The 23,487-nt window shown below is 39.2% G+C and overlaps 2 protein-coding genes across 9 annotated transcripts in view; one reads left to right on the forward strand and one right to left on the reverse strand.

The window, feature by feature from the left end:
• Nucleotides 1-1,574: 1,574 nt before the first annotated feature.
• On the forward strand, nt 1,575-7,257 carry LOC135469497 (basic phospholipase A2 PA-5-like). The gene is made up of 4 exons (XM_064748055.1): nt 1,575-1,675; nt 3,634-3,802; nt 5,226-5,338; nt 5,849-7,257. Exons 1-4 carry the CDS (start codon nt 1,600-1,602, stop codon nt 5,974-5,976), a joined length of 486 nt encoding a protein of 161 aa, XP_064604125.1. The 5' UTR covers nt 1,575-1,599; the 3' UTR covers nt 5,977-7,257.
• Nucleotides 7,258-13,714: 6,457 nt separating this feature from the next.
• Nucleotides 13,715-23,487, reverse strand: part of LOC135468356 (palmitoyltransferase ZDHHC14-like) — a 63,064-nt gene continuing 53,291 nt past the window's right edge. For 3 of the 8 annotated variants that reach the window (XM_064746620.1, XM_064746612.1, XM_064746601.1), the window contains 2 exons: nt 22,199-22,268; nt 17,666-17,786 (listed from right to left, as the gene is read on the reverse strand). In XM_064746620.1, coding sequence (XP_064602690.1) covers nt 22,240-22,268 — 29 coding nt within the window. In that variant the 3' untranslated portion in view covers nt 17,666-17,786; nt 22,199-22,239. Of the gene's footprint in view, nt 17,787-22,198; nt 22,269-23,487 lie in introns of all 8 variants that reach the window. The other 5 variants (XM_064746575.1, XM_064746583.1, XM_064746567.1 and 2 more) reach the window with 3 other exon arrangements.

Raw genomic sequence — 23,487 nt, forward strand, 5'->3', positions numbered from 1 at the left:
AACAAATTATACAAGACAAATACAAAGGTGTTTTCTACATATAATAGACCTTCTGGTGCATACTGTATAATGTGTCAAACTAAGGAATGGAGCCCATAATTCTGGTATTTTACGTAAGGTTAACGCTACATACTATCTAGCATTGGGCACATTATCTGACTACTTAACAACTTTGTATTTAATTTCTCAAGTTATCAGCATTACTTGTAAGGATAACCTACTTGCCCATCCCGTAAGTAAGATACTGAGTTTGTGCATTAAGTAGTAAGTGTACCGTTATAAAAGGTTGAGTGACACGACAGATGCTGATTCCGTTTATAATTCCGAGATAAAGTCAGCCGGGGTGAATTCAACGGCGAATTTAAGGGTTTCCGAGAACTGCCTCTGTAGGGAACCCCGTAGATCTGTAGCCAGGCCGGAGTTTGTATATACATCCGGTTATTAAACTTGCGCTTTGAGTTACACGAGCACATTCATTCCCTTTACTGCTTGTGGGATACAATACATACTACAACATGTAGCTTGTGTTTTTTTCAAGTTGTCAAATAACAAGTCCCAAAGGTTTGTTAAGAAAATACACCCTAACGACTAATATGCCGCTAAATTTATCGTACTGTTACGTTTGACAAAGTGATGCGTAGATTGTGTTACTCCAACATAATATTATGTTATCTATAGCAAAATACCACGTTACATCAACCAAGGTAGTTTGTTGGAATAACAGAAGAAATCATATGTCATGCATAACACAATTATTTGTGGCAATTTATTCGTCAACCACTCGCAAAACCTATAGCATTCTGACCATTTACACATCAGTTGACCATTGTCATCGCGGTGTAGAATGCACAAAGATGTACCAAATCTGCCACATACAGATTTTCAACCGCCTCGGTGGCCTAATGATTAGAACGTCCACCTCGCAGTCAGGGGACATGGGATAAAACCCGTGCCAGGTCATATTAAAGACTTTAAATATGGTACTTGCTGCAGCCTCTGCCTCCCCGCTCAGCACTGGCAGGGCAGGGCAAAGAAACATGACTTGTTGACCCGGCGTCAGCGTAATGTGAATGGTTGGGGTGTCATGTCTGGTGTGTTTGGCAGAATACCCATTGATTTTCCTTACTACTTTTTCTGGTAAATTTGTCATCTTCAACCTCAAACATATGTATAACCTAACTTCATGTGGCACAATGCCATACCAACACATGCAACTTGCACTTTTCTCTACAACATGTGTAACATTCAGCGCCGGCAGCCCTTTGGCGACAACAAGGATACAGTATATGTGCACACACTTAATCACTCTTCGTCGTCAGATGACTGAAAAATTGTTAAGTACGACGTAAAACCCCAAGGATATATACATACATTCTTATATATATACAACTTTCCCTCATATCATAGTTAATGGCATCCTTATTTCCCAGTTTCGGACCGGTCATGCACGTCAATACTCAATGATGTTCAAACTACATGTATACAGCTCTTTCTGTTGATCTTGAAGATTTCTTAACACACTCTCTTCACCATAAGGCTTCTTGAATTCTACATTTATGCTGACTCATTCTTTTCCAGGTTCAGTTTCCCTTAGTCACGATGTCTGTGGTGAGATTTCAGTCAGGTGGATGTCTTCTCTTTTACACTCTTGTCATTCTCACTCTCGCTTACATGGGTAAGTGTGCTACATCACTTAGAAGTTCGAATCCAAGAGTTGCAAGATTTTTTCTGTCTTGTTGGTTTCCCCAATTTTCAGTCGCACTGGATAGCAGGACTAACGGTTACGACCTATAAATTAAATGAAAATTAAAACAATATTTAGAGGGGCCTCCGTGGCTCAGTTGGTTAGCGCGTTAGTGCTTCGTAATGACCCAAAGGCCTCTCACCAATGCGGTCGCTGTGAGTTCAAGTCCAGCTCATGCTGGCTTCCTCTCCGGCCGAACGTGGGAAGGTCTGCCAGCAACCTCGTGGGTTTCCCCCGGGCTCTGCCCGGTTTCCTCCCTCCATAATGCTGGCTGCCGTCGTACAAGTGAAATATTATTGAGTACGGCGTAAAACATCAATCAAATAAATAAATAAATATTTAGAAGGAAATTCTAAGTCGGCTTTGAAAGACCTGGGACCAGTTGCACGAAGCTAGGTTAAGACAACGTATGTTGTAAAGGTATGAAGTGCACTTAGCTCTAAGGGATACTTAGGTCTTCATGAATATGACCCAGCCCTAGTCTAGTGATGACCTCTTGGAAGAGCCTTCTTGTCTTGTTACATGTACCAACACTGTTAAATAAAGCTATGGTTCTTAAGAAACTTGTCTTAGACCAACGCTAGCCCTTCAATTTCAGCGTAAGTCTCCCGGTAGCCTATTGGCTCGCGCTCAGTGACGTCACAGGGCTCTAATGCAGCTGGCGTTTGCTTTTTCAAAGCTTTACTACATGCATTTACATGAACAGTTGGAATAAAATCCTAACTGAGGTAAATTGACACTTGGCCAGATTTCACCACAGTACAACGTGTGACCATATGTCAACTAACACACTGTAATCCCTACCGTGCGTACATGGATTTACTCCATATGCTGTACTCTTATACTGTATTCCTGCACAAAACAGGATTCTGCTGCTGGACTGAGCATCCCCGAGGCCTGGTCACTTGCCAGCACTTCAATGTTACTGTATGTTAAATGTGATGACAACACAACATTTTGAGTAATTCTAGACCAGAGAGTCTAATGAACTGCAATTAATTTTTTTAGCATTTTTGACTTAGTTCTGTGTAAGGTAACTATGTATGCATTATATGAACAGTTAGAATAAAACCCTAAGTGATGTAAATATGTTAAAAATAATGTTATACGTGTGACCATTTGCCAAGTACTACACTGTCGTCGTTGCTTTGGTTTTACTCCCTATGTTGTAGTCTGTTATATGGAACAGGCGGTTAGTTCCTGACCAGTGAAGCAGCAGACGGTAGTATATAGGGCAGTTGTATTACATCGGGCACTCGTGTTTCCTCCACCCATAAACCTGAGGGGCAAAATATAAGTAAAAAAAAAATCTACACGGCGCTGAAAGCCATGCAATTATTAAATAAAAATAAATACATGTACAAGCATAAATAAAAACTTGTCTTATAAACGATATAAACAATGAAATTATAATGTCTTTGTCGGTATATCGAATTTAGTTGCGGAATGTAACTGTTTGTATCGGTCAACACGAAGTGTTGGGAGAGTTACGGGTAATAACTGCTCCTAATGTGTCGGGTTGACGGTAAGCCATCCATTGGGTGTAGTGTCTAAAATGTATTTATTTTGTGAATTTGTGCGGTTGTCATGGATCGTTTTTGGTTCAGCGAGACTCGGAAGAGGTTAGTTGATTATGGGGACCACCCGCTTGACGTCGATTTACGCTAAGGAAGAGTTAATGCGCTTTTGAAGATGCGGTAAATGTGACTTACCGTCGACTCGAAAGATTAGAAGCAGTTATTCCCCGTAACTCTCCCCAAACTTCGTGTTGGTCGATAAGGAGAGTTACATTCCGCAAGTATATCGAACTCATTTTAAAATTTTCCTGCAGATTTACCACATTTCATGCTGATAAAGTGTAAACACATTTCTAAATGTCCTGATTGCAGTGGGTCAAAGTTTGGCCTTGAGCAGTCATCTACGTCATCGCCGTAACATCGTCCAGATGTGCGACATGATGCAGCGGTACACGAACCGGGGCTGTGCCGAGTATGACAGATACGGCTGTTTCTGTGGGTACGGCGGGGCGGGAATCAGACCCGTAGACGGCGTGGACCGGTAAGCAGATGTGTATAGTTAACTTGTTACGTAATATGCTATTTAAAGGCAAACAGACGCGGAAATGACGTATGTGTCTATGGTGGATGATAGCAGCCATCAAGAGCGTGTTGATCTAGACCGCGGTTTTAACATCCCTCTTTTTGGCCGCAAAGGTCGCGGTGTAAAATGGATGCACCATAATATGTCAGGTGGAAGACCAGTATATACTGATCAAAAGAAATCGATATTTTTAAGGGTTTTTTCTCCAAATGAGTAAAATACTTGTAAAACATCTCATCCTACGATGATGTGTTTGGCCCCATCATCAGTGACGTCAGATCCATATATTTATATGAAATGGTTCGTTTATTCGGCAAGTGCATTCATAACTCTATATGAAATCTAAACGTCAGTGTGTGTTATAGGTTGCCAAAACCTCACGTGACGTCACTGATTACAGTATGGTCAGAAAAAATGCCATTGCTCGGTTGAAAAAATATACAAAAAAAATATAAATCAAACTTTTTTCCTGGACGGGGTTTACTAGTCTGTCATCTGACATGTACTTCATGTTAGAGGGGTTTTATCGTTTTTTTTTTTTTTTTTTTTGTTGTTGTTTTTTTTTTTTTTTAATTTTTGCGTTTAATCAATCAGTGCAGATAATGTTCAGAGTATGACGCACATAAGGCTAGCTCGCTATGAGACCTTTGAGGAAAGCTTCGCGAACATCTCTCTGAAATTGATTATAAATGCCATCAACATTTAAGATATACTCGCGTCGTTTTCAGTTAACCAGAGTGGTCCCTTTGAAACGGGAACAAATTCTGTTAAAAACACTTAAGAGTAATGGATTTGCCAAAATAACCAAATTTAATGGCGACAAAGTTTGCATTATATGAATTTACCCATGAGAAGTTTATAAAAGTGTGACTGTGGTTTGTTTAACGTCCTTAATGAAGATTGTTACAGCGCAGTTGGCCTATAACACCATAAGGTCAATTGCCCCATGTGAAGCTCTGTTCGGTTGCCTCGCTGGCTCAAATGGTTGACTTATTTATTTATATATTTATTTATTTATATATTTGTTTGTCTGGTGTTTCATGCCGAACTCAAGAATATTTCACCTTTACGACGGCGGCCTGCATTATGGTGGGAGGAAATCGGGCTAAGCCCGGAGGGAACCCACGACGATCCGCAGTTTGCTGACAGATCTTCCCATGTACGGCCGGAGAGAAAGTCAGCATGAGCCGGACTTGAACTCACATTGCGCCGCGCAGGCGTGCTAACCCCCTCTGTCACGGAGACCCCAAATGGTTGCAGCGCTAAGTTTACTAAGTGCGCTCCTGTTTTCCTCCACCCGTAAACCCTGAACACCTTCGTATAAGTGCAAAAGTCTTCAGGACAGTTTTAAATATCAGTCATTTAATCATTTGCTTTCCAGATGCTGTAAGGCTCATGATGACTGCTATGGGCGGGTTTCCTGTTATGTCTTCAGCGCACATTTTGTTACCTACGATTATGATTGTACGACCAACAATACATGTCAATGCTTAGGTAAGTCAGCGCCTATAGTACCAGTGACACTAATAAAACAAGATTCTGAGATTAGACCAGAGCTTAGCGGTTAATGGCTCTCGTCGTTCAAACAATGGTTCACAAGAGGTGAGAGTTCAAAACCGGATTCTGAGATTAGACCAGAGCTTAGCGGTTAATGGCTCTCGTCGTTCAAACAATGGTTCACAAGAGGTGAGAGTTCAAAACCGGCCTTTGACAGGGAATTTGTAGATTCTCAAAGCTCTCACTGCATGGGAGGCTTTGGTGACAATAAGCGGTCGACGACGCCCGTATGACCGTTTGCTCAATCTAAAGAACACCAGTGGTCTTCCACCAAGATGGCGAGCATATCTACACCTACGTCACTTGTGGGAGAGTTTGTCAGTAACTTGTCATAAAAAAAGATAAAACTATATAAACAGGCAGTAAAAACAATTTTAGAACATCTTAGCTTCAACTTATATGATAAGCCGTAAATAATGATTTCCGGATGTATTATTTTTCTTGCAGACAGGAACGCATGTTCTCGATCCACGTGTATGTGTGACCTGAAATTTGCGGAATGCCTTCAGACAATGGAATACAAACAACCCTACAGGAATTATGATAGGAGGTTGTGCAATGTCTGGGATGACTGATGTCAACAAGAGGTCAATATCGTGAAATGGGCGTCAGTCAGTCAAGGAACTGTTCCGTGGAGGTTCTTTGCCTACATCTGTAAGCTGGTGACGTGAGCCTGTTGTGTGCAGATCAGACCCATGCGTGCTTGTTTTGTATATGGCACCCATACGAACATGATGTGTAGATGACACCGACACGAACCTGTTGTGTAGATGACATCCAGACGAGCCTGTTGTGTAGATGACACGGACACGAACCTGTTGTGTAGATGACACCCATACGAGCCTGTTGGGTAGATGACACCAACACGAAACAGTTCTGTAGATGACACTCATACGAACCAGATGTCTAGATCACACCCATACTAACCTGTTGTGTACATGAAACCCATAGGAAACTGTTGTGTAGGCGACAACCATACGAACATATTGTGTGGGTGAAACCCATACGAAGCTGTTCTTAAGATGACACACATACGAACATGTTGTGTAGGTGACACCCATACGAACCTGTTGTGTAGATGACACCAATACGAACCTGTTGTGTAGATAACACTCATACTATCCCGCTGTGTAAATGATATCCATACAAACCTGTTGTGTAGATGACACCTATACGAACCTGTTGTGTTGAATACACACACACACGAACCTGTTGTGTAGATGACACCCGTACGAACCAGATGTTTAGATGACAACCATACGAACCTGTTGTATAGATGACACACATGCGAGCCTGTTGTGTAGATGACACCCATACGAACCTGTTGTATAGATGACACCCATACGAGACTGTTGTGTAGATGACACTCATATTATCCTATTGAGCAGATGACACTCATATTATCCTATTGAGCAGATGATATCCATACAAACCTTTTGTGTAGATGACACACAAACGAACCTGTTGTGTAGATGGCACTCATACTGTCCTGTTGTGCAGATGATATCCATACAAACCTGTTGTATAGATGACAACCATACGAGCTTGTTGTGTAGATGACACTCATATTATCCTACTGAGCAGATGACACTCATATTATCCTATTGAGCAGATGATATCCATACAAACCTTTTGTGTAGATGACACACAAACGAACCTGTTGTGTAGATGGCACTCATACTGTCCTGTTGTGCAGATGATATCCATACAAACCTGTTGTGTAGATGACAACCATACGAACCTGTTGTGTAGATGACACACAACAAAACCTGTTGTGTAGATAACCTGTTGTGTAGATCACATTCGTTCCAACATGCTGTTAGAATTAGCTAATGTCATATAGAAGGCATTTTAAAATTTTTAAAACCCAAAAATGGTTTCAGCCAATTTTGACAGTAGACAGTTTGCAATACTCCAAATCCCAGATTACCGTAATTATGTATTGAGTATGCGTGTTTATATTGCATCTACAGTGTATACATACATATACATTCTACATATCTCTAAGGCACAGTGTTTTGTAAACTCCTCGATCTTTCGTATAAAGTCTTTAATTTCCGGGTACAAACACTATCTGGCACATTGTGTACAAAGATGTAATATAGAAACATGGACATCACAAACTTTTGTATACAATATGCGACGGATTTAGCTGCACGCGCAAGGTAGAACACCTATGGATGTTGTTATAGGCCTACAAGCTTTCATACAAGCCGGTAGATGAAATAAACAGCGCATATTGTCAACGACATTACATATGGACCGATCAGTCTCACCTTGTTCTGAGATGCAGATTATTTTTTACTGTCTGTTGTGTTCTATTGTGTGTGGGTGTGCTCAAGCATGTTCACGCATGGTAAGCTTAAAGTGAAGCGGAATGGTGCACATGGGACCGAGGTATCTTAAGGACACGTTATCCGTTTTCATTGGATCCTATGGATACACGTACATACATACATGTATATGATATGATTGAATACATTAAGCCACATGTGTTTATATCCTTAACGCTAGTTAAAAATATAATATTTATTTGATGTAATGCTTTTTTATGTATTAAAGTTATTTATCGATGTTTATTAAATACCAGTAAGATAGGTTGCAAGTATTAATTTAGAGCTGGCCGTTGCAAATACCGTGGTCAGTGGACAGCTCTAGTCACTTTCCAAATTGGTAAATTTTATTACCTTAAAACGGGCTACTTTAATGCTTTGAGTGTAGGTAATGGTTGTCAAACTAATGTTGCATCTAATAAAACATTAAAAACAAGGATTCTCCATCACATATGTACTGTTTGCATTTATTTATGTGAGTGGTGTGCTTTACGCCGTACTCAAGAATATTTCACTTTTACGACGGCGGTCATGCAGCGTTATGACGGGCAGAGCCCGGGGGAAACCCACGACAATTCGTAGGTTGCTGGAAAACCTCCCAACGCATCACCAGAGAGGAAACTAACCTGACCTGAACTTGAACTCACAGCGATCACATTGGTCAGATGCTCCTGGGTGATTGTGCTTCGCTAGAACGCCATTAATCACCCGGTCATGGAAGCCACCCTATTGTATTCATTCATTTATTTATTTATTTATTTATTTATTTATTTATTTGGTGTTTTGCTCCGTACTTAAAAATATTTCACTTATACGACGGAGGCCAGCATTATGGTAGGAAGCCCACGACCATCCGCAGGTTGCTGGTCAGACCTTCCAACTTACGCTCCGAGAGGGAGCCAGAGCGAGCTGGACGAACTCACGGCGACCGCATCGGTGAGAGGCTCCTAGGTCATTCCGCCTCGATGGCACGCTACTCACCTCGGACATGGTATTTAACAACATAGATGGCGCTGGTTTCTCAGTGTAACCGTCTATCTTGTAGACAGCTTTTATACAGACCAGCATATCATGTGTAACATCATAGACGGCGCCTCTTGTAGTATGAGATCTTTACATATTAACGGCGCCTCTTGTAGTATGAGATCTTTACATAAGACGTAATCGTGTTAAACGTTGTTTTGGAAATGGATCTTGCAATTATCGACTTGGAACGCCCTTTACGGACTACCCATGGTATATGAATATCGGACATGACGCTTACATATGCCAAGCGTGTTGATCTGCGACTTTCTAACATACAGAATACTTTGCTGAAAGCGGGAGTGGCTGTTGCACAGCTCACTGATACTTTGATGATTTGCAATGAAGACGCAACTCGAGTGAACTTCAACAAGGTAGTTTCCATGGCTACGAATGTACTGGCGCTGTTGGGTCACGCCTCATACGATATTTCATTGAAGACAAGGGGTGCAAAAAGGCCTTGCCTTGGTAAAGAGTACGTCGGTATTTGTACCCAAGACGTCCCTATAACTATGGGCGAATCTAGTGGAGAATAATAGTGGGTTCAACTATCACAGCACAACAGGCGAGGGTCCAGAGGCCGCCTAGGCCCCGAAAGTCCTACAATCTTAGATGGCCAAGGATGTGTTCTCAGCCGCTTGGGGGAAGTTAATTTGTGTTGTGCACGGTAAAAGTGTTGCCATCTAAGAGATTCCCTTTGTACATATTAGGTGTTATAGAGCACTGTGGAGAAATCGTGGTGGACATCAGTCCCTCTGCCAACGTATTCTTAGGTTGAAACCTGCGATCTTTCTCTACCACCCTTCAGCTCATTCGCTTTTGATTTGTTTTCTACATATATGTATATAGACATTTATGTAAAGATGGTATATAGAGCATGTACTACTGTATTTTCATGCAATCGTACCGTGAGCTCTATACACTCGTAACCCTGTTCGCCTTTATATAACTGCCAATATATTGTATAGAAAATATCAAATAAACAGACGGGATGCGAAACATTTCAGTTGAACGACGGCGGTTATTTGCATAGATTGCGGGCACCAGATTCCTGAGGAAAATCCCGGACTGGTAGCTGAGTTATTGTTCGGTGACTAATTTGCCGCAAACCGTTAAAGAGACGAAAGAAACTGACCGAACTGGCTACAATGCTTGTGCCCAGGGTAAAGGCAAACATTGCTGTGATGCCCGTTGGAAACAGAAGTCGGATTACAGGGTCCAGTCTGACTCAATCTACCAGGGGTAGACAGAAAGCCTTTTTTGTAGGGCCGCGACACCACAACAACAAACGCAAACAGATACTAGAGAAGAAATAGTGTCCACTGTTGCTTCACGATAAACAAGGGTATGTGTACATGATTTATCATCCCTAAGAATGCCAGCTGAAGGAAAAACAGCTAATTTTAAACCTGGCTGTATTCGTCAGGCTTTTGACACCTGGGCAGGACTTACTTCCCACCCTGAAATTTCAGGCATTGCAAATGGTGCTGTGATTGAATTTGATGAAATGCCACACCAGAAATACCCTCCAGCCTCAGCCAAGGTTACAGAAAAGAAGGAGTCCATCCTTCATTTGGAGATAGCTAAACTACTTTCTAAAGGGGTGCTTGAAACATGCCAACATGAAAAGGGTGAATTTGTAGGCAATCTCCCTTATTCGTTACAACTAAAAAGGATGGGACCTATAGGTTTATTTTAAATTTGAACACACTGAACACTCATGTCAGTTACCATCGTTTTAAAGTGGAGTGTCAACACTCTGCCTAAAATTTGATGGCGCAGAATTGTTATATCGCTAGTGTCGATTTTAAGGATCCCTAATATCCAGTGAGTGTGTCACCTCACCATCGTAAATACCTAAAGTTTACTTGGAGAAATGAGCTGTTTCAATTCACCTGTCTTCCAAACGGACTAGCCTCATGTCCACGCATGTTCACAGAACTTCTTAAGTCAGTTTTTCCCACTTTGAAACAAAACGGATACGTCTCAACAGGTTATACCCATGATTCATACTTACACGGTGATTCGTTTCAAGAATGTGCTGATAATATCACTGAAACTGTGTCTTTACTTGATTAGTTTGGAATTTGTTATTCACCCCCGCAAGTCTGTTCTCACGCCAACACAGATTACTCCATATTTAGACTTCATAGTAAATTCACACAAAAATGTCAGTCGTTCTAACATCAGAGAAAGAAGAACACTTGAAATGTAAACGTCGGCATTTACTTGATTGTCCTTCTCCCACTATCCGAAAAGTGGCGACGGTAGTGGGAATCTTAGTATCAAGTTTTCCAGGTGTTAGGTACAAACCATTACACTATCGACAACTGTACAGAGATAAACCACTCATTTAAAGGAATGTAACTGGGATTTTGATCAAAAAATGTCACTGTCCGATTGGGGTAAAGCTGAACTTCGGTGGTGGTGTAAGAATATTGAATCAAGCTTTAACCTTGTTTGAGAGACACATCCTGATGCGATAATCTTTCCTTATGCCTTCAAAAAAGGGTGGGGAGGAGGGGGGGCACAACCGGTAATATAGGCAATTGTGGCCAATGGACCCTTTGTTTTGAGTTTTGGATTGGTGTATTCAGCACAGGATCTGGTTAAGATCTGGTTAACCATGTTCCTGGCACTGAGAATGTCAAAGCTGATCAGGAATTCCGGGTTCACAACACTGATTTAGAATGGAAGCTAGACAACTTCATCTTACAGATAAGTCCCGTTTAATTTTTTAATTCTACTGTGTTATGGTTTTAATTCAATCGTGAGGAGATGGGATTTTCTAGACTAAATCATTACCAACGCCTCACTGTAAAGCGCGCAGCAAGACAATCAGTTACAAGTAGTTCGTGTCCAACATATCAGCCCACAGAAAGTGTTTGATCTAAGCTTTCATGTTAGCACTGTCTGGCAAAAATAGTGATTTAATGCTACGCCAGTTCTCCTAGTAACTGTCTATCACAAGACCAAGAAAAGGAAAAGAGGCAGAGATAGGTTTCTGACCAAATTCTGATACTGATCCATTTCGTTTATTTGCAACAATATCACGGCGGTTTTTCTTTTGTTGTAGACTTTGACATAGCTATTCTTCCGACGGCTCAAAACCGGTAGAGGACACGTATTGCAAAACGATTGTTTTTCTAGGCGTTTGGTGATCCTTAACTTTTTCTGTGAATGAAGTTGATGGACTTTCCCCTTAGTTTTTTAAGCCATGTGCAGGTTGACTTCCCATCCTAAGCAACTCAATGAAGTCGGCCTACGCGTATGTCGAAAAGTTCGAGAAAACTCGTGAGCATCCATCGGTGTTTGACCAGATTCAGTTTCCGTGCGAGTACGTCGACTGCAACTGACGGCATCAGTCGGTGCCTCACAATCACCAGCTGTAGGAAAACTGTGTTCAACTATAGTTTATTTCTTTCGGAGAGTCACATATATTCAGCTGTCTGTACAATGTCATAGCCGCTACCAAACTTGCCTTTAGCCATTGTCACGTAACAACCCAAGCTCTACACAAGGACATGTTGATCTACATATTATTACAAGGAAAATGCAGTTAAAATAATTTTTCGAATTCGTAATGTTAAATTCCATATGATTAGTTTCGACACCAAGAACTCATTGACGCCATAAGTGTTCAAAAGCAAGTTGCATGCTGGACAATCGGCTTGAAGACAATGAGCAATGGCTGCACCACCAAGCAGTTAGAACAAACTCTTCGCAGTACCAGTACTGTCTCTCCGAATAGACTGCATAGCTACATAGTTCCTAACATCCATCTCTAAATCCACACCGCCTTGAAATCTCATACTACAAGAGATAAAATAAAATTCATCCTTTAAAGTTATATCACACTAAAACGTGTGAACAATTTCAAATATGGCAGTTTCAGTATCAGGGTTTACAGTTAAGTCGATAGCACTTTAGGTAACTTTTGGTTTATGAATAACCATGACGTCACCCGAGACAATGGGTTCTTGCCGTCGAAACCGAGCTTATGGACTTTTTTTTTAACAGGATGATTTAGAAAAATTGTTCTAACTGCATTTTCCATGCAATAATATAGACTTCCAACATATCCATGTGTTATGTCACTTACTAAAGGCAATTTTGGTAGCGAGTACGACTGATTCAGCAGAGAGCTGAATATAAACGACTCGCTAGAAGAAATGAACTATAGTCGCAAGCACGCGTACATCGAGGAATGTTTACAATTAATTGAATGCTTAGAGTCGTAGAACTGTAGAATATGCTCAATTCCAAGCAACTGCTGAGTCAGTAAATCTAGTGTCGGTGATAATTTGATCAGTTATATTTGGATCACATCGTTTTCACATTTGGCTAACAATGAGCAAGGCAAATAACTGACAGGCATTACTTATGGATAGCAACTCCTGCATTTATTGTGTTGACGTTTCGATGTAGGTTCTTACATCGTTATCAAACCATATGATGTAAGAACCTACATCGAAAGGTCACCAACACAATAAATCCAGGAGTTGTTATCCATAAGTAATGCCTCTGTCAATCTATACCATCCCAATTCCTAAATGCCTCTGAAAGAAGAAGGCAAATAACTGGTAACCCTCTATGCACTGTATTCAGCGGTGTCCCGAAACCCGTTCTCTAACTTAAGGTGATAATGTTATATATTCACCAAACCAAATAACATAGTTTTCAATCATTCAAACCAGTATTCATGTAGCGGTATTTGAATGAATCAATGAAACGCCGGTGTCGCTTGGACATCAGGAACAAACTTCCGGCGATGTCGTTATGTTTGACGTAATACAACCTCAAGAGCGCAATCCTCTGTCACAGTTCACTGTTCACTTACCCGCACTACAGACGAAGGGACAATGTTGTGTAGTTTTGTTAAATCTGTTAACGGTGAAGAATCGTTTTAAAAAAAACTCCCAAATTCCAATCACCACAGTATACTGGTACTTAGCTCAAGGCCAACTACTGCACGAACTTTTATTCAAATCCCTTCTATCCCGTAAATTTGCTCACAGGCACACATAAATGAGTACTTAAATAAAACGAAAGCCTTCTTTTCCATTCGCAGTTCTTTATTTGCAGAACCCTTTAAATATTCATACCTTATTCGGCATACATTACTGAAGCGTAACTATACTGATATACACGCATACGTAACCACGTGCCAACAACAAACATGGATCCGAAGACAAATCGTAACACAAAATATACAAATACAAGGAGAAGCCAGGCACGTCTCACAGCGCGTAAAGCGTTGACAAACACAGGCAGGGGTATTACCAGGATAATTATATATACGTATATATATGAATTGAATATATAGACAGGGGCTTTGTGAGCCTCGGAATACAGTCGACAGATATCACACTTAGAATGAATACATAAAGATGACACATCAAGTGACGTACACGTACATATTTTATATACTAAATTCTGTGGAATACGGTATTAATACCTTCATATAAAAAGCTTAGTACAATTCAACACGTATAAAAACAAAGTCATCGGACTCTCGATTTGGTAAGGCCCTTTTGGGGATATGGGTGTGAGGGAAATAAAATAGACATTCTTTTGTCAGGAAAACAAAGCAAGGGCTTATTTCAGAGTAGATGCATGTACATTCACAACAAACCTTCCTCGCTATGAACATCGAGAAGACATACTGAGCAGTCAATACACTGCGGCAAACACGTGGTGGCTACCCTAGCGAAGCTTTAGGCATTCAGTAAGAGACCGCCAGGTAACAATTGGCAAGGGGTTAAGTCAATGTTTGCGGCCTACTTCCCTTTGTGACTACCTGGTCACCTTCTTGAAGTTCCATAAAATTAGACAGACCTCAAATTGGACAATGGCCGATGGTACTTCCTGGGTGTGGTCTACCAAAATGTGGCATTTATGTCCTCAAAGGCCTCCGTACGACACAGTAAAGCATACACTCGGTATAAAATGTACCTGACACTTTAAGCCAGCTTAATTCCAACCACTGGAGACAAGCCTACGATACATTGGGACTTAAGCCAAAGATGACTGTATGTCCCGTGATAGGGTGACTACTAGCTTATCACTGGAAACTATAAGCAATACAATGGCAGTATAGCAACATTTTGTCTCGATTTAAACAGATATACCCTCGACCACTCGGCATGATGAAAATTATTTATCATTATCATACTGACACAAGCATCAAATACACAATCCATTAGTTTAATTCAAAATATACCCGATTACTGAAAAAAAAAACAGGACTTGTCATGGGATAAAATTTGAAATGGACAATCAGATCATTTTGACATTTGCCTAACAATGGACACGTAATCTCACACGCCATACCAAAAGCCTCACCACCACTTAACTATGTACTAGACTTTGTTATTATTACACCATATTATTCAACAAACTTCAATCTGGAATGGTTCAGTTATAGACCAGTCTTTAAACCAATAGTTAAAAATTTTTCTTAACACCTGTCCGGATTCTTCATTCAAGTGTCACCAAAAACTAAACGTGATTATTATCAATTTCTTATGTTAATAATCTTCACACGTACTGCAATTTTTTTTTAACTGTCAGTGGAGTACAACTACTGCCACACAATGAGTAATTCAAACATCATTCCAAAAATTATTTTCAAAAAAAAAAATCACTGAAGGCAGTTTTAAAACTACTAAAGCATGGAAGCCTGGTATTTCCAGGAAACTGTCTGCTTGCCATCAGTTTACCACTACCCTATTTCTTTTAAAATTAGGGACACCTGGTCTCCTCATTTTAGCCAATATACATGTAATTCTAGCAGGAATATTGAGGTTCTTTTTCCTCACATGGTTACACCATCTAATGAACAACATACTCAAATGTTTAGTTTTCCAAAAGGCTGGTAAAGAAATGTAATATTCTACTTTCAACACTACTAATATCTGTCCAAAATTTTATAAGCATTAGGATAAATCAATGGTCAACTTCTGCACAGGACTTGCAAACTGCTTTGCCAACTTGTCTTGGTGAAAAGATCCACCCAACCTTATACAGATGTTATGCCCTTTAGTTAGTCAAGCTTTTTGGACATACCATCTGCTACACTTCCAACAAGCCATCTACTCCACCTCCAACATACCATCTGCTTCACCTCCAACATACCATCTGCTTCACCTCTCTGCCCTCACCCCTCTAGCTCAAAAAAAGTGAGTGACAGTGTATGATCAGCAAATATTATGAAAACTTTCAAAGAAGTCAGACAAAACTTCTCTGACTGTTTCAATACATGTTACAGTTAAAATATGATTTTTTGATATTACATATGTGATATGGATAATTTATTTGATGCAGTATAAATCAAGGGCAAGCTGGTGCAGCAATCATGAGGCCATGTTTTGCTTCTAAGTCAGGAAACCACTAAGTAGAAATGGACATTCAATGTACATACATGTATATAAGTATGCAATGTACATGCAAGCAGAAATGGCACTGATACATCATTCTGTAACGATGTAAGGTGTATAAATAACCGATGATAAAGTTACCATTTTTCACAGTACATAAATATTATCATTTCAATTATAACTGCAGATGACCTCAATGGATGAATGATTATGCGGTTGCTACACAAATAGTTTCGACAAAGCTGTACAAATCGATTTGAAACACCCTTTCCTGGGTGATCAAATTCCAGTTTTGAAATTTGGAAGTGGTTTCATTTGGAGTACTGTATATGGATGTGTACATATAATTATTAGTATTACTATTTGTACACTATATGTGTACTGACCTCTTAAGTACAGGATTAGATCTATCTTTGTCCAGCACAATAATTTATTCAGTACCTCCTGTAACTGAATCTCTACCAACTATCCTGTAATAATTGGCTTACAAAATTAATTCCTTTTTTTTTCAATTTGGACATTAAGGGACTTCTCTGAAATAACTGATATGTTATCATACATCATGTACAGAAATATAAAAACCTAAAATATGACATTTACTACCTATGGATAATTAATATCTAAAATAAATAATTAAGAAACACTGCTGCGAGTAAACCAAATTGGAAAAATGCTTGCTCCTAAGGAAGAGATGCTGACCAACTGATTGAGTGATTGATCGACAGCTATTCCACATGTACATCTTTCAAGACAGACGATAAATCCTGATCTTATTCAATCATATTTCATCCAGGCATTGGAGAACCAAAAATTGAAATGTGTAGTTTTGAGACTGGATCATGAACACCATGGCCACTTTAAAACAGTGCAGGGTTTTTACGGTGTAAGAAAGATTAGGGTTCAAAAATCTTGCCACAGAAAATACAAAAATAGACGAGAGTCGGTATCAAAAAACATATCCATGGGAGTTGATTATGAAGTCTAATTAATAATGATACAGCAGCAGAGTTTTGAAAACAACTTAGTGAGGAGGGGTTTCTGCATGTCTCCAATCTGAATGAAGTCCTCTCTTACAATCATCTGCAGCTGTTCTAGCCTTGGACTGGCTATTTCTCAAGAATCCTGGATAAGCATCTAGATTTGGCTTTTAACATTCAACCATTGTTTCCAGAACGTTACACCTCTGCACAACACTACATGGTTAATCCATTTCAATACAGCTTTCTTTCATATCGAACTTGAGGTGCCTTCATGTATTAAAACAAACATTAACAAATAGTTGTTATCCTGAACACAAACCCCACTCTGATTGGTCTACCTCGGCCATAATCAGCATATTCATGAGCATGCCTTAAAGCCTGGCTATTTGTGTTGTACAGCAGGACTTTAATCATGTAAGAGTTAAAATCATTTCCAGCAGACAGTCACTGGCATCTAGTGTACATGGATGAATGGTAAGGGGAAGATAACCATGTTCATAATGATTAGGTGCTGTCTACTGGCAAATGACTACAAATACTCATTATGTGGCCACTCCTGTGGGTGACGACTCCTGATGGTATGACGCTTTCTGACTGTCATCCTTGATTGTTATATGCGGGGGCTCGTGTTCTCGGCTGTTGTTTAACGGCACTGAAACCTGGCTGTTGTCTGTGGAGAAAGAAAAGTTAACGGAGACAAATCAGATAACATGTTTCAATGGGTGTCATCAAATGCAGTACTTTAAAGCTTGCAACAACCTCATCATCTCAAACCACACTGAAAGAGAGCACATACGTGCAGGCATCTTTACAACGCTATTGGTGACAAAAGCAAATTTCTACACTCACACAAATATGCTATACTCTCATTTATAAATTTCATAGGAAACTTTTCAGGAGTAATTTCTGGCTTCTTCAAAAATTGCAGAGCCATTCCATTCAGTGTACATATATTTACGATCCAAACAATCGTTGAAAAAACTGACAAGAACCTGCACAAACATTTAACATGGATAGCATCCTGATGAAACTTTTGATCCCAAAGTCATGCTCCTCATGAAAATTTGGTTTCTCTAGTGTATACATGTAGTTGTACGAACAGTTACTTTATGTGTTCACTGTATTTCACCTAAAGTATAGTTTTCAAGCAGCACATTTTGTTTGATTCTGATTGATTCATCTACCTTTTAAGTCCACTTAAAGAATGTTTTGGAAAGTTTGATTTATCTCTTGCCAGAAAAACCCATGTGTTGGCACAAAAAGTATCATTTTAAGACCTTCATGTGCTACAGAACGCAACATGCTAAACTTTATATGAAATACGGTATATAAATGAGCCATACCAGCATTACATGTATATAGACATTCATTCCTTTGACTGTGAGTGAGTGAGTGAGTGAGTGAGTGCTTGGGGTTTAACATCGTACTTATTGTAGATGAGAGTTACTCAGATGTTTTGGGGCTACCACATGTCCATGACAAAAAAATTAAAATAAAAGATCTTCCCTTCTCATTGCTGGAATTGCCAAGTATTAATTATCCCTTGATAGGAATTCATACAATGGTCCTCTTGTATATACAGTGTAAGCTTTGGTCATCATTAAAGGCTACTTAAAATTACACATTAATAAATGGCCGAATTCTTGTATTTTCAATACCAGTAACAACACACAATTTATTTGTTTTTTTCAATAATAGTGGTTGAACACAGCAAAAACAGGGCAGGCAATAAGCATGTTGTGAGACATGATGTTACACACAGAGTGATGTCCCTTTGAGATATGGTGTTATGTCACTTTACAGCATGGTAGAGTATATCTGTTAACATGTTTGAACATAGATGGTATTTAGTATGGTATGGATGTATTGTATGTGACAGAATATATTCGCACTTTGAGTCATACAGAAGGAGGTGAAAAGGATACAGGTCCAAGAGATCTGAGAGAACCTTGTGGGATATAACCATATCCTTGCTAACTACAGAGCCATGAATAGCTTCAGTTTAGGAACCCCTAATTTCCCCTAAAATCAAGAACATGTTAAAATGTATCCATAATACATGTTTAATATAATTATACTGAACATGTATTACATGTAAACACTTATGTAAGTATACAGCATGGGTTGAAATGTTGATCAAAATGCTAAACATGTTGTTGGAATAGTCAACTACTCAGTTCTCTGCCAATTTCTTCTTAATCTGTTAGCCTGTCCTGAGATTAGAATGAATATTATTTACAGATGGAAAGATTAACTAAACAAAAAAAAGACAGCACTTTGTAAAAATAAGCTAACTCAGAAGCACACCTAGTAAACAAAAGACTCAACCGCTACATAAACCATGCCAGTGATGACTGAAAACGGGTGAGACAGGGGTAACAAATTACCACCACTAGAAGCTGACCAGGTCTGCGAAAACTTGTCAAGTGAAACTTTTCAATGCTGAAGCATGAAGAAAATAGACATCAAGGCACATGTATACTGCAAGCCCTCACAAACAGCCACTGCTCCCAAACATGCTACATAAAAGACATATGTAAATGTACTTAACATCAAACTTTAAGCCAATTTCACCTGATCCATATTTCTTATTAATGTTTTTTGTACATCGTGGATGTCTAATTTGCGAGGGCTGCTGGCAAATCATGAAAGCAGGTGTGTGGGAATGAAAGTAGAAGGTGTACATACCTACACATAAAAATGTATAAGCGGGTTCAATACTACATACAAATAGCAAATGAAATATAGCCACCAATGGTTAAAATCAATCAAGAGTTGACACTTGTACCGTTATCACGTTACCATAATTTGTTTGCATGTTCACGTGGTATCACATGACCATGATGATGCCAATCCCATTTATCAGAATTTTACATCATGTTTTAAGAAAAACAACAACTACAACAAAATAACAAAACATGTAGCTACACACTAGGCTGTTCAAAGTGTGTACATGTACACTTAACTGAACAGAACAGCGATTCTTTCCAGACCAGGACTGCTGTATAATGATGTTAACATATCTGCCAAACTAGAATTCATCACAAAAACCAAACACAGTTAGTTAATACCAGTAGTTCTTTAAAAGTAATTTCTATATGCCCTGAATTCAGGGGAATTGCTGTAAAATTTGCTATGATGACACAATGCTGACTAAAAGCTACCAAATGGTTAACAGCTAAGTACAAATTACACCAGCACATCTGATTGTATCTATGACATATACAGTACTACTAAAAATGTACACCCGAATACTCTACTCATATTAGGACTCTTCAAATGAACAGGATAAACATCGCTCTTGTGACGAATTTGTAATACACATGTACACCTCTGTCAGTGAACCCATCATTTAGTCCATCACTTTAGTTGGGTCCTTTTCTGTGGCCAATTCCACGAAGCCATTTCTGACTTAAGTTAAAATACTATCTGAAAGCCGTTTGTGGGCTTTACAGATTGAAATTTTGCCCCCCACCAACCACCCTCCCCCTTTTCATCAATGATGTCTTAAGACAAATTTGTCCAAATTTCAACTTTCAGTACCAAAACCTAAGCATCATACAGTGTTTAAATGTCGACTTAACTCAGAAAGGGCTCTGTGGAATCAGCTATTGGACTTGGTTGTTCAAAACTGGTCTAAGACTTAATATCAGATTAAACTTTAAGCAATGCCTTCACTTTAGTCTACAACCTAAAAAACTTACATGACATAATATTAAACATGAACTAAAAACTGCTCCTGTTACACTTTGACTTTGGAGAACTTCATTGGCTGCTGAGTTTGGCTAAAAATTTAAGTATATAAAATATGACTTAATACCAGTATTAGCTAATACACTTTCAAACAACTGGACCCTGAGGTTTTTTCCTAGAAAGACATTTTGAAGTTTCTTTGGAAGATAGGATGTTACTGTACTCGAAAAAAGTATAAGCACCAAAAGCAATATTATATGGCTTTTATTTGCCCCCAAACAATGCATTTTTGGGCGTGAAATTTTAGTTCATTCTACAGAGCATACAGCATTCTAAACCTTTCCACCCAGGTTTCGTTATACATCTTAACCCTACAAGCACTCTGGATGGAACAATGAGCCCATTTCACCCAAAGCAATCTGCATCGACGTATGTGTATGTAGCCTCACTGTTACAAAATGAGCAGTATTTGACATCAATGACATCATGAAAAACTAAATGTCAACTATCACTGAGAAACGCCTGCTAGTTTTTTTGATTTTGGTATCTAATTTGAACCATGTTCAGATCTAACTCATGACATCTCCAACATAACTAACTGAGCACACTACACCATTCCTGGTTCAGTAAAATAGCTGGCTTTCAGAGCTCAAATGCAGATAGAACTGGAACACACCCTTTTTATACCCTGGAAAATTGGACTGAAATGTCCTGAAAATGTTACATTACATCCTACTCTCCCGCCATACTACATTTATGTGCAAACTACCTACAAATGATGAACTTTATTCATAGTGTAAAGGTGAATAAAGATGATCAACAGTATATCAACACCTTGGCTGAAACAAAAAGCTGCTGTAGACAGATGTAAGCACACACCGCCAGGTAAATATCACAAAGGATTGCCAGGTACATGTAAATTAGAAAGAACCACCAAGCATACCATATGGACCACGTGCGAATGGAAGCCCAGCAATAGCCCTAATTCCTCAAACATTTCCAAGATGAGAAATCCAAAGACAAACATCAGCTTCTTCCCAGTGGAAATCTCCAATTTGCTGCAATAATTTTAACTGGCATAATGCAGAAACACAGACACTTCAAATATAGAGAAGTTGTACACTTGAAGTTTCAACATTTTAGGACAAACTTTATCAAAGTACTGAAATGTCAAATATGCAACTTTTCCATTTATTCAAAATGCTTTTGGGAAATCTTCAGTGTCTATATTAAGGCAAGAGACATGAAATATATTTTACCACAACTTAAAATTTGAGGAATTGGGGTGTGAAATTGTAATGAAACATGCAGGGGGTTGGGATGAGGGTTCAAAAAGTGAAGACACAGGTGGAAAGGATCAGAGCTAATTGGTGTGGGAGATAGACCTACCTGTCACCAATAGCATGGAGAGAAGGGGAGGATGCAGAGTTTTACTTAGCAGACTTAAGACTGGCATCCCCTGAAACAAACACATATCACATACACAGTACATGGCATAGTGACCGTGCAAACAAGAAGGGTCAGAGCGGTGACCCCTGCCCTATACCAATCTCTAGTTTTGCATGCAAAATTAATGGGGATACACATACATAATAGTCTAGCTTATACAGGTCTACATTGCTTTGAATGGACACTAGGGGCATATTCATAAGTAGTGCCCACCCAAGAAAGCCTATATACAAAACTATGGTATAGATACTTTTTTCCCCTCTCAAAGCCGTGAAGTATAATATGGATCATATTGGACTTGTATTGATTATTCCTACCAATGCAGCCCCTTGAAGAAATATACGCTGGCAACGATGCATGCAATAATAAACTGCAACCACTAACACAAGGTACAATATACAGTACCGGTACTCCTGCTCAAAATACACTGTTTCAATAAAACTTTGTAAAGTTCATGTTCCACAATATCTTAAAATATATATAGGTTACGTATTAAGTTGATGGAGGGATTGGAAATGATTCTGTCATTTATTTGAAAGTGGCATTGTGACAGCTATGATTCCAATGCGATCCCATATGAATGCATCCACGCCTACTGTGAGATAAGAGGGCTGTCCTATACTTCAACCAAAATCACTTCCTTTTGCTATATTTTAACATGTGTGTATAAAGAAATACATATCAAACACTTAAATATGGTTGTACAACTGAAGACAATGCATACAGAGCAAACACCCTATTAAGCCTTTTCGCATGTTCCCTTGAGGTTGTTTTGAAGCATATTTTGACGGCATTTCCTTATATGGACTGAAAATACTACCTTTTAGTAAAGCCATGATATTAGATAATTTTATACCGAACATATATACATGTAAATGCCCTAATCAACAGCAAAGACCATTAACTGCATTCAAAGTTGCTCTTAAAGATGCGAAAAGTTCGAAGAAAAAGGTTATGGGTGCAGAATATTGACATGCTTCACAGGATTAACCTCAGGTGGGTACATGTATACACTGTATTAACAGCAAGATGGTGAACATGACACTTAGTAACATGCAAGATTGCACTGCATCATTATGACCACACTCAGTAAAAAGACAACAGCAAACATTAACATTTCACAGATACCGATTCTATCACTGATGATGACAGCATTACCGATCATTTTAACAGTGGAGTTCTTAGAATAAATCTACGCAGCATTGTTTTCTGCTTTCACAGTCATATGT

The sequence above is a fragment of the Liolophura sinensis genome, chromosome 1, assembly GCF_032854445.1.
Source record: "Liolophura sinensis isolate JHLJ2023 chromosome 1, CUHK_Ljap_v2, whole genome shotgun sequence".
Lineage (NCBI taxonomy): Eukaryota > Metazoa > Mollusca > Polyplacophora > Chitonida > Chitonidae > Liolophura > Liolophura sinensis.

Excerpts from the sequence above, each read along its gene's own strand:
- LOC135469497 (XM_064748055.1), top strand. The coding sequence starts at position 1,600 with ATGTCTGTGGTGAGATTTCAGTCAGGTGGATGTCTTCTCTTTTACACT. Across the intron at positions 1,676-3,633 it reads TCTCACTCTCGCTTACATGG|TGGGTCAAAGTTTGGCCTTG; the intron begins GTAAGTGTGCTA and ends TCCTGATTGCAG. Across the intron at positions 3,803-5,225 it reads CCCGTAGACGGCGTGGACCG|ATGCTGTAAGGCTCATGATG; the intron begins GTAAGCAGATGT and ends TTTGCTTTCCAG.